The 12,223-nt window shown below is 48.2% G+C and overlaps 1 protein-coding gene across 2 annotated transcripts in view; it reads right to left on the bottom strand.

The window, feature by feature from the left end:
- The window catches only part of Pitpnm3 (PITPNM family member 3), a 90,170-nt gene that overhangs the window by 42,601 nt on the left and 35,346 nt on the right, over positions 1-12,223 (bottom strand). For both annotated transcript variants that reach the window (XM_004638310.2, XM_023723315.1), the window contains exon 4: positions 3,145-3,192. In XM_004638310.2, the coding sequence (XP_004638367.1) occupies positions 3,145-3,192 (48 nt within the window). The remainder of the gene's footprint in view (positions 1-3,144; positions 3,193-12,223) is intronic.

Here is a 12,223-nt window from a genome sequence, read left to right as displayed (position 1 = left end):
TGCACAAACCATTTTTTGGGGGGTTTTTTTGTTTGGTTGGTTTTTTTTGGTGGTACCAGAGATGGAACTCAGGACCTTGAGCTTGCCAAGTAAGCACTTATTCCACTGAGCTATCTCCCCAGCCCAACTCTGGGAAGTGGACCCGTTATTTTTGCACAGTAAGTATACAGATGCTCAGAGCCTGGAAGCAACATACCCAAAGCATTACAGCAACTCAACAGAGTGAGCTTCAAACCTCAACCCCCTTCTACACCACAGACACACAGCACCAGTCCCAAGGTTTTCTGACTCTTGACCCAGGGTAATTTGTACCTCTCATAACCTGTTTTTATTGAGTTTTCAAAAACCCAATGGATATTGTTCTAAATTTATGTATTTGATGCAGGTCTTACTACATAGCTCAGACTCATCGTAGTGATCCTCCTATTTTCAGCCTCCCCAGTGCTGGGATTACAGGCCTGCACCACCACGACTGGACTCTGTCCGGCTCAGCATGCCCAGGGATGGGGCCGGTGCAGCATGTGGTGCCAGGGATCGAACCCCAGTACCTGCTCTTGCCTAAGCAAGCGCTTAGTCCACTGAGCTATCTTACTGGGCCTCCCAGTGGAAATATCAAATGAGGTAATCTGCACATAAGTGTACTCTCCATGGGAAAACATACTATAAATGTAAGACATTACTATTATTCTTTAATTCAGGTCATAAAATTTTATTTTGCTAATTTTGGATTAAACATAAACAAACAAATTATCATCAATTATCACTATCATCTCAAAAGAGAAAAATGATTTTAATGCTAAAAATTATAGGGAGGACATAATTGCGGAGATAAGTGTGTGGAAAGCAGTCCTCTCTGTTGAAGACTTTTGTCCTTACAGAAAAACACATTAAAGGGCTGTTTGTTCCCCACTGCCAAAAATATTGGGTTTCTAATCAGGTATCACTGGCCCTGACAACCCACGAGGTATCATTTCAGCTCCAACATTATTCTACACATTGACTGTCAGTCTTTACTAAATAGAAACGTCCTTAAGAAACAGAATTCAATGATAGCTTTCAATGATATAATTTTCACTACAATCTATAACTGTGAGGAAAAAACGACTTATCCTCTACTGAAACAAGGTTCTTTCCACCAGACCGGAAAGATGCCGGCTGTCCCATCAGTTCATCTGTGTCTGTGGGCAACAGGCTGTGGTTAGGACTTTCGCTCGCAGGCTGTGGCTGTGGGTACCTCTTCCCACAAGCCCAACAGGGACAATCTAGGCAATTTCCCTTTCCCACATCCCTGAGGAATGTGGTCACATCCCTGCATTAATCATGCTTTTAACTTTAGGATGGTTTGACATCTTAGGGCTTCCTGGCAAGGGAGAGACTGCTCCTGCTACTCAGGCTGGTTCCTACGGAAAATAAACGATGTGCCCGTGAACCCACCTTCCACATGCAACCACCCAAACTCCATTTATATTCTAGGCACCTCCTTTGACTAACACTTTGAAGTATTAGTCAAAGGTAGCTCACCTGGCCTACAGCAAGCAGGCCCAGGTATTAAGCGACTAGGGCCTCCCTGGCCCACAGCCATTCTAAGCTGCTCCCACTGTCTTAACTGGTTCAGAAACCTCCACAAAGGCCACGGTCCTGACCACACTGTGGCTTCCCCATTGGCCCGGCCTATCATGGGGGGTGTACCCCTTCTCTTTGAAGCTATGTAAAAAATTCTTTTAATGGCATTGGTCTCTGGGTCATCACTCAGCCAATTCCATAAATAAAATTGCTACAGGTACATTTTGAACTGCTTTTCTCTCTGCCTCACCCTTCCTCTTTTCCTGCTGTATTTGAGACCAGAGACTTGGGGGTGCCTCTGACAAATGCACTTATACCCACCAGCCCCTAATGCAGCAGAGATTTTATTTGTGAATTATAGCTGAATGTTAGAGAGCTCAATGATCTTTTGAAGGCCTGTGCACCTGCTCAGGGTAGGCCCTCTGTTGTAGGAGGCTGGTGGTACCACTGTCATGTCCTTCACCACAGATTAGTAACAAATGACAGGAGAGCTTACAGGGAGCCTCAGGCCTGGGGAGCTGGTGGTCAACAGGAGCTGAGTCCCCCACAGCTGGGGCCACAGATTAGACTAGCAAGAAGAGAAGCTCTCAGCAAACATATGGACCCTTGCTCCACCTCCAGCCTCATATGAACATCAGTACTGCCAATCACAAAGACATGAGGCACAGTCGTTGAATACCAGGTGTCCCTGGAACATCCAGGGAGACTACCAGCAAATTGACATGACCTTAGCATGACTCTCCTGAATCTAGAATAGTGATAGAGAAAACACAAGCATCAGGCAACCTGAAGAGGCCAGTGTGACACACGAGAACGACCAAGACAGTAAACCCCAGAACTCAGCCACAGGGACCTGGCTCTGCAGTTATGACCATTTTGTGGGGGGATTTTATGGTTTAAAACCATAAAATACAACTTTAAATGATACATCCTTACATGACCTCAGGTACTACACTTTTGGTCACCACCACACCACCTATGGCTCCTGTAAATTGTATCATCCAAAGGAGATTGTCATGGGGCTGGTGAGATAGCTCAGTGGTCTAAAGCACCTACTTAGAACAAGTTTAGCAAAGCACAGGGACCGCGGTTCAATCCCCCAGCACCACATGCCAGCCAGTCCAGCCCCCTGGTGGGCTGAGCTGGCCACACACACACACACATACACACACACACACACACACACACACACACAAATAAAATTTAAAAAAAAAAAAGGAGATGGTCATAAAGACACAGGAGAGCTGGATCCCAAGTCCTGTCAACCCTCTCTCCATCCAGATGAGAATGACACCCACCAGCTTTCCACAGTGTTATCAGCTTGGCTATTTCCACCCCACCCCACCAGCCTCACATCTCTCATCCTGGAGTAACATAGAACAAGGAAATCCAGGAACGCGAAGGGATATGACAGCAGCCCAAACTCAGGCCCAGCAGCCCTGCAGGCCTTCCCATGAACGAGAAGGAGAGGACACTGCCACCCTCTAGGCTCTGAGTGGACAAGAGGACTCAAGCCTCAGGGACTTGCACCACCAGTCAGGGAAAAAGGAAGAAAGGGCCCTCGGGGTCAGGTTAACTCACGCTGCTTCTCCTGGAGGATGCTTGAAGTGCACGGTGTGGCCCCTTCTCCTAGGGAAACAAGAGAGATGTGAGCAGGTGACCCTAGGCCTCTCCTGACCAGACGCTGGCCACATCTGCCCCTGTGCTCCAGACTTGAGGGTGAGCAGAGGTTTCACTCACCGCTTCCATCCTCGCCCCACTTGCCACAGCCTGAGCCCTGGGCCTTTATTGCACCACAGCCCAGAGCCTGTGGGACACCAGTGCTGCTGAGAGCCTGGCCTGACTCCTCAGTAATGCCTCAGACTTCTCAGCACCATCTCCTCAGACTCCTTGCCTCACCCCACCCTCATAAACCAGCTGCCACTGCTGGCCAGAGGCTGCCATCTGTCCACACTTGCTCTTCCCTCTGATGGTCAGTGCTGAATACAGGGTCCAGGCAACAGCTGCCAGGTCTCTTGCTAGCCCAGATGTCTCTCCTAGGTCCTTGATCTGTACCTCCCGCTGCCCACTGGGCTTCTGTGGCTGCTTCTCAGATACTCATACTCACCATGACCAGAGCTTCCTCAGTAAGTCTGAGCTTTCCCCCACAAAAGCATCCACAGCCTCCCTAGTTCTCTGAGGAAAGGCACAGAGGGAAGCCAGCTCTGGGCTCTCCTGGGGCTCAGAACCCTTCCCCTCAGGAAGCTGTCATGCTCCCTCCCCTGCAGGACTTAGGGGACACTCCAGCTAGAAAACATCTCCATGTCCCCAACCAACCATGCACACCTGGTGGCTGGCTTGTTTCCCAAACATGCCAACCTCCCACATGGGGCTGTTCCACATGCCAACCATCAGAGCCCCTCACCCTGTCTCCACAGCCCGCTTCCCGCCATAGCTGCCTTTGTGGCTCATGTCACTTGGCTCCCACCGTCTCCCACATCCACAGAATCAGGATCCCTGAGCTCCCTCAAAGGCAGGCAGGCATGAAGAGGGGAAGAGCAGACAGTTTGAAAGCCAAGATTCTGTTCCAGGTCCCCACTAACCTGCTGTGTGACCTGAAGCACATCACTCTTCCTCTCTGGGCCTCATTCCTGCAAGACAGTGTGGACCCATACTCCCTAAGGACCCTCCAAGTACTGAAAGCACTTGGGTGTTGCTGCATGCTGGACATCTGAATTCAAATACCTTCCACTTTCTAACTGTGCACCTTTGGGCATGTCAGCCTCATAACCTGTATGATTCAGTCTTCTAATCTATGAAATAGGGATCATACCAGGATGTATTTCAGGGGATTACTGTGCACCATAAATGACTGAATATGTGTGTATAACATAGACAGGCACATGACAAGCATTCAGTACACGAGGACTGCTTCCATTATTGTTTTATTTAACTTTAACAACTCATTTCACTCTCTCTCTTTCTCTCTCTCTCACCCTCTCTGTCTCCCTCCCTCTCTCCCTCCCTCCCTCCCTCCGTCCCTCTTTGTATTTTAAGAAAAGGTCTACAGGGTGTTCAGGGTCTCACTACTAGACTACTAGATTGGACTTGTAGTGATTCTCCTGTTTACAGCCTCCCATGTGCGAGGATTATAGGGGCACGCCACTAAGCCCAGTCTCAATAGCTGTCTCACCCTGGAGGTGGCGGGGCCAGCATGGCAGGCCTGGGGATCAAACCCCTGGCCCCTGTGCCTACTTGCAGGCACTTTGATCCCCTGAGCTATTTGGCCAGCCTTTCTCTTTCATCTTTATCACATCACCAGATGCAGCCCGGTGGGGAGAACCACTGGTTAACACATGTGCCAGCTCACAGTGCCCCTCAGCCCTGGGGGTGTGGCACAGCCTATGCCCAAGAAGGCCCAATCAAAGAGCAGAGGCCCCTCGCAGCATGGCAAAGTGGCCACAGACTGCTGCCAAGGGGTGAGAGAAGCCCAGGTACAGGCAGAAACAAAGAAGACCCCACCACAGACACACAGACCAGGGATCAAAGATTGGGCCACGCAAGACCCACAGGTACATCTAGGGGAAGTCACCCTGTGCCACAGTGAAACAAGGCCCTAATGAAAATCAGGTCACATGTTCAAACCAACACCTCTACCTGCCAGGTGTGATGCTGGGGTCGTGAGGGACAGAGATGACACAGGTCAAGGGGAGTAGGGAACAGGAACAAGTCTGCCCTCAGGGCCACTGTGCTCACTGAAAGGAGAGTGTGTGGGACGGCCGTGGGAAGAGGGAAAGCACCCATCTGGAGCCAGGAAGCATGCGGCAGAGAACTGTGATGGGAGCTTCCACAGGAGCAGGAAGGGACGAGACGTCCCAAGAGGCCAGCAGCACCATGATGTGCACACCAGGCCAAGTCCAGAGAAAAGCAGGGCATGGGCGAGGCATGAAGAGGCAGAACTTAGAAAGTCCTCCAAGTCTGCACCTCCTGCTTTTTCCTCTGCACCTAAGACCATCCGCATAATTAGCTGGGCCCAGTGAGAGAAGGAAATGCGGTGGCCCTGCCGAGAAAGCTAACCAACCAAACAAACAAAACGGTGCTGTTAAAGGTGCTAAAATACAAAGCAAACTTTTCCTTTCCCTTCAGAATTTTCTCAGCCTGTCGTGGTGTTTTTACTTCCTGCTTAATTTGTGCTCCTTTGTTCACAGGTACAGTCATGAGCCGAGAGCTGACCACACGGGCCTGGTGCCCCCACACCACTGCTGGGCACATATGAACTTGAGGTTCACCAGCTCCCCCGTCCTCCCACAGCCCACCATGCCAGGGCTAAGGCAGGAAGTGGAGTCACACATCTCCTTGCCCCACAGGCCTGCCTCCCAAGCCAGGCTAGCTGAGAATGCTGCAGCCTCCAGGCCCAACTACACCAGGTTCCTGGGTCAGGATATGCAAGACATTTGATTCTTCTGAATCCCCTGGGAATACGCTGTGGCACTGCTAGCCCAGGCTCAGATGGCTGCCCCATGCTGAGGCATGGTGAGATAGGAGCACTGGGCCTCATCCTGCCTGCACTGCCGGAGGGAGAACAGAGCAACAGAGAGGGAAGCCAGGTGGCACCGAGTTAAGTGAGCCACAGACCCACCACAAGACCACAAGACAGTGTGAGGCGGGACCATGCTAGGCCCAAGCCCCTGGCACTCACCCAGTTGGAATTCACTTGCAAAACCCAGACTTAGAAAGATCAACTCAGAATTCAGAACAGTAAAGCCCAAACCCAGGGTCGTGAGCCCTAACTACAACAAAATGTTGCTTCCATTTCTTGGGCCCCTAGCCTGTAGCTGGGCCTGCTACAGGAAGGAGTCCTGATGGGGTGTGGCCAGGTCTGATTCATCACTCCTGTGTTCTCATGCCAGGCCGACAAAGCTCCATATCTAGACAGTTTATGAGCCACTGATCCCATTCAATATTTTCATTACCACAGAGCAAACATGACTTGGAGCCACGGCAGGATCTCCAAGGGCAAGAATGCCTGGTGCGGGGGCAGCGCGATGGCATAGAGTCGGCTGGGTTCCTGGGGACACAGGGGCGAGTGGGGGTCTAGGGAACAGGAGGTGGGTGGCTTTGCAGTGCTGCATGCAGGACTCTCATTGGGCAGGAGAAGAGGGTATCAGGAAAGGAGGTCAGTGCAAGCTCTGGGCTTCCTCCCAGCATCCCAGAGTGCAGCGCGGGGTTTGTAAACCATGAAGCCTACCAGGGCCCAAGGTGCTTTCTGCCCCTCCCAGTGCTCCCTCACACATGAATTTGTTGAGGTTTATACCTATGCAAAACAGGTCCCATTGCCAGGTAAGAAAACTGAGCTTCAGAGGGATAAGGCCACCTCGCCATGTTTAGGTCTGGTCCCTCTGACACCCAATTCTGGGGAGGCCTCTTCCCTCAGCCTCTCCTGGACCTCTTGGTACTTATAGAAAGAGGTTCCTAGGAGAGTCAGGGAAGCAGAAGAGGCTGGAACAAGACAGGACCTGAGCCATGGAAGGAGGGATATGGAGAAGGGGCTGCTTCAAGGGGTGCTGAGGAAAAGCATCCAGAGGCCGGGCCCCACTTCCTGTGTTTCCCTTAGGCTTTGTGTGCTGTGCAGCAAAAGCTGAGTGAGGCGTCCCCAGGGGCCTGGCGGGCTGGCAAGGCCACCCACTTAGAAAATGAGTCTCATATTTGACTACATATGTGTGGGGCCCAGACAACATAGAGCTGGTCCTGCTGCTCCACTCAGGCCAGCTCTACCTTCCCCTGAAGCCACCACAATCAAGAGGAGGAATTGGTAGTGAACCCCTGGCTTCTTGATTAGCAGGATCCCTGGACAACAGCGATTAGCTAAATGTACATCTGGCTAAGCTGCTGCCTAAATGAGACCCCACTTGGCCTACAGCTTTCCAGGGCCCCTGGGCCCCACAGACTCGCCTCAGCTAGAGCTAGCCTCACGCACAAAGTTGCCAGCAGCTCTGCACACAGGATGGCTACACCGCAGGGCCTTGGTAGACACCATAGGATTTGTGCTGGCCTTGCACTCACACAGTCCTGAGAGTTGTGGATGCACCTATTTCCTCTTCTGAATACCCCTTTTAGCAAACTGCAGATTCCCCTGTGCAAGAGAAACAGAAGCTAGAGCCACAAACAGGATCATTTTTCAACAAAGCCAGAAGTGGAAGAATATATCCAAGGCAAGGGGTGCATGGCTGCTGAGGAAGGAATTCTGAGGACTGGGCCCTGGACAAGAAGTAATTGGAAATTCTCCTCCGGATCCACCAAGAGTAGCTGGGAGGTTCACTGGAGCAGCCCCAGCAAAAGCTGAGGCCAGTGTCTGCCCTGGGCTACCCCTGCTCACCCCTTAGAAGCAGGCTTCAGCCCAGCCAGGACCTCAGCACAGGAAACCTGGCTGGGAAAAGGACTCACACTCCCTCCTGCTCGGGTGTCCCCAAGTGCTGAATCTCTGCTAAGCTGTAGGTCAAGATTGAAGTTCATGACCTCTCACCCAGCCTGTGACAACCACACTCATTCCTTGGCCTCTTATTTTATCCTCCAAAGTAGCTTCTGAATGATCTTTCTGATAAGCAGTTCACTGCAGCCCTGCTTAGCCCAGGCCATGGATCCCCGAGGTCACATTCAAGGAGGGCCCAGTTCCTCAACCTGGCATTCAAGGCCTTCAGCTTCAGCTTTTCTGCTTCTGCACTTCACTGGGACCTTCCCATCACTTTTCACACAACCCTATAACTTTATAGTCCTGCTTTAGTCCAGGCAAACCCCACACACCTCCCCAAATCTCTCTGCTTCTCGTGTTTCCTTCCACACCTTTTACCTGTTCTCCCCTCCACCTGTTGTGACTACCTTGGTCTGGCTAACCTCAGAAAAGCCTCCTGGGCCCCTGTATGTCAGCTCCAGCTCTATATCACCTCTGATCCCTCTGTACCACTCCTTAGAACTATTAGGTCATTGAAACTGCCCCTACCCCGTGTGGACTTGAGGCTAAGCCATCTGTTAAATCCAAGTCCATTTCTGAGTCACCCACATGTCCCCAGTGTTGACCAGCATAGAATCAACACAGACTATAAGGGGATGGGTTGCAGGGATGCAGGAGGAGTCCTTGGCTGCTTTGGTCACAAGAAGGGAAGGGAATCACACACTCAGAAAGCACAATTATAAGCAGGCAAGCTGGCACTGCAGACAAAGGACCAACTCTGCCAGGCATGAGAAGAGGTGTTCTGGGAGCTGGGAGGCGTCCTGGAAGACGTGCATAGGATCATGAGAGCAGGAGATGAAGTCAGGGAGCATGGGGCAAAGACAAAGCAGGAAGCTGAAGGGCTCCACATGGGCCTGAGAGTCAGCAAGCAGCCCTTGGACGTTTGATTAGTACACAGAACAAATGGAAGAAGAGCGAAGAATGGCCCAGAAGACATGTGCATGGAGTCAGATCCTTACGATCACAGGATGCACCAAATGATTTAAATTTCTCCTCCTGCCCCAAATCCCTAGAAAATAACATCAATTAATTTTATATAAATTAATCTCAGCATAAAATAAAAAGCAATGTCCTTTGCAGACCAAAGCTATGTAATGTCCCCAAAACATAGAACGCAGGATGATCCAGTGGGAGGAGGCAGGACTGGTTCATAATCTGTGGATCCCAGGGCAACATGGAAACATGAGGTCCCTTATTCTAAACCACTATGAATTTCAACACAATAGCAGGGCATGAAATCAACCATAGACCCTTCAAAGCATGAACCTTTGCATGACTGCAAGGGTCAAATGTCCACAAAACTAGCTCAGGAGAGAAAAGCACAACTTCACTCCTGCAAAGAAGATCCATGGCCAAGGCAACAGCAGCTCAAAGGCACAGGCACAACTGAAGCTTTTACAATTATCTGAGTTTCTGCAGCAGATGAGCCAAGGCTTTGGTACTTCTCTGACCTCTGTTTATGGCAAGCAAAGACACCTGTCCCCAAATGTTAAAAAAAAAAAAAATGCATATTTGAGGTGTAGGACACCCTGGGAGGCTGGAAATAACCAAGAGGATTAAATCAGATGCTACCAGCTTAATTCATCCAGTAGTATTTCCAAGCAGTCCTAATAATTAGATGACAGCAGGTTGCCATAAACAGACAGATCACATCACTCAGAGTTAGGCTAATGGGAAACTGCAAATACAAAGTAGAGGACAAATCCAAATACTGATAAATGTTAAAGGAAAATCAGCACTGTGGAAGGAAGATACCAAACTCCAAGACTGAAGAAAAGAGCATACAGAGACTGGGGAGATGGCTCAGTGGAACAAGCGCTTCCCTGGCAAGCACAAGGGCCTGAGTTCAATCCCGGGTTCCACCAAAAAAAAAAAAAGAAAAGAAAGAAAGAAAGAAAGAAAGAAAGAAAGAAAGAAAGAAAGAAAGAAAGAAAGAAAGAAAGAGAGTACAGGGAAGTGGTTTCCTTGGACCAACTTAGTAGCACGATTCTTAATCATTCTTCAGTTTTAATGTGCATCAGAATCACTTAGAGAGCCAATTAAATCACAGATTCTGAGCACTACTCCCAGAATCTGGCTAATGCAGCAGCCCAGGTGCACCTCCATCGCTCACATCACTAACAGGTTCCCAAGTGACGTTAACACTATTGGTCCAGAGACTTCCCGTTGGAAACCACATTGTTTTCAGGACATAAACCTGAGTTGAGGGTAACAAGGGAGGAAAATATCGCTCTTTGAAAAGCAAGAGGTAGAGAAATTGCTCAGGGAGACCTAGACAGCAACTGCTTTCCTGACGTCACTGAGACCATAGTCCTGCTCACACTGTTTATTCCAGGAGTAAGAATGTCTCTGATTGCAAATAGTTCCTTCAATGACAGTTCCTACATTATCAGTATAAACTACCTGGGTGAGTTCAATCCCCAGTTCCACCAATAAATAAATAAATAAATAAATATAAATAAATAAATAATAAACTACCCAGGAAGAGACATGCAAACCCTGAGCATAAAAGGTTAGCAACACGGCAAGATCTATCAAGTACCAAGTAGAGTTTATTCCAGAAATCCACAATTATTCAGTATGTGAAAATCAATATATTACAGCATATTGATGAAATAAAAGACAAAAATTGAAGATCTAAAAAAAAATTTGAAGATCTAGCTCTGTAATCAGTTGAATTTTAACAATAATGCTAAAATAAAATGATGGAGGAAAGAATAAGCTTTTCAAAAAATGATTCTGAGACAACTATTTCTTCATATGCAAAATAATGAGGTTGAACTACTCATACCATACACATAAATAAACTCAAAATGGATCACATACTTAAAAATAACTAAAACTCTTAAGAGAAAATAGAGGTACATCTTCAAGGTCTTGGATTAGGGTATGGTTCCCTATATATGGCAACAAATGCAGAGAATGAAATAAAAATAGATAAATTGAATTTCTTCAAAATTTTAAAATTTTATGCTTCGAAGGACATTATCGGAAAATGTAGAGATAATCCATAAAATAGGAGGAAACACACAGCATGTTTCAGACAAGACAACTTGAAAAAGATGACACTTAAGGATCGTATTATACAAACAGAATAAAACTGCAAGGCCGGCGAGACAGCTAAGCATCTGCTTAGGCAAGCATAGGAACCAGGACTCGATTCCCCGCACCACACACCGCACCAGCCCCACCACGGGAGTGCTGTGCAGGTCACCGATCCCAGACCTGGTGGCACACATCTGCAACCCCAGTTCTGGGGAGGCTGAGACAGGAGGATCACTATGAGTCTGAGCTGCATACTGAGACCCTGCATAAAATACATTAAAAAAAAAAAGAATTGCAAATTTCACTAGGATTATTGTAAATGGCTCTAAGTAACTCGTTGGGTACAGAGGAATAATATGGAGGTTTTGAACTACTTTAAAATGAGTGATTGAGGGGCCGGGGAGATGGCTCACTGGAATAAGTGCTTCCCTGGCAAGTGCAAGGGCCTGAGTTCAATCCCTGGTTCCATTAAAAATAAATAAATAAAATAAAATAAAAAATAAAATGAGTGAGTATAGGGGCTGGGAAGATGACTCAGTAGAATAAGTGCTTCCCTGGCAAACACAAGGACATGAGTTCAATCCCTGGTTCTGAAAAAAAAAAAAAAAAAAAAGAGTGATTGTGAGAGAGCCACTTATCCAAAACTGTAGAATATGACCAAAGTGCCTGCATGTAGGTCTTGTAGAGTCCAAATTGTAACCAAATTTTGGGACCCTTTTAAGGAAAAGATTTAAGAAATTTTATTTTGCAAATTGTATCAAACAAAGCAAAAAATAAGGAAAAAGTTGAATACCATGCTAGAGTCCTCCAAGGAATGTGTGAATCAGATAATAAGAAAGTTTAAAACATTCTTGTCTCCAGAATTTAGAAAAGTATAAATAATATGAGCCTCAAGGGGCCAGCGAGATAGCTCAGGACTAACGTGCCTGCTTAGGCAAGCACAGGGACTGCAGTTCTATCCCCAGCACCACATGCTGCACCAGCCCAGCCCCCAGCACAGGCTGAGCAGGCAAGAGTCTGGCTGTAATCCCAGCGCTGGGGAGGCTGAAAACAGGAGGATCACTATGAGTCCAAGCTGTGTAGTGAAACCCTGTAACAACCAAATACATTTAATAATAATAATAATAA

The sequence above is a fragment of the Octodon degus genome, unplaced genomic scaffold (genome assembly GCF_000260255.1).
Source record: "Octodon degus isolate 3935 unplaced genomic scaffold, OctDeg1.0 scaffold00098, whole genome shotgun sequence".
NCBI classification, from domain to species: domain Eukaryota; kingdom Metazoa; phylum Chordata; class Mammalia; order Rodentia; family Octodontidae; genus Octodon; species Octodon degus.
Note: the sequence above shows the minus strand (reverse complement) of the source record. Positions and strands in the feature narration are given on the sequence as shown.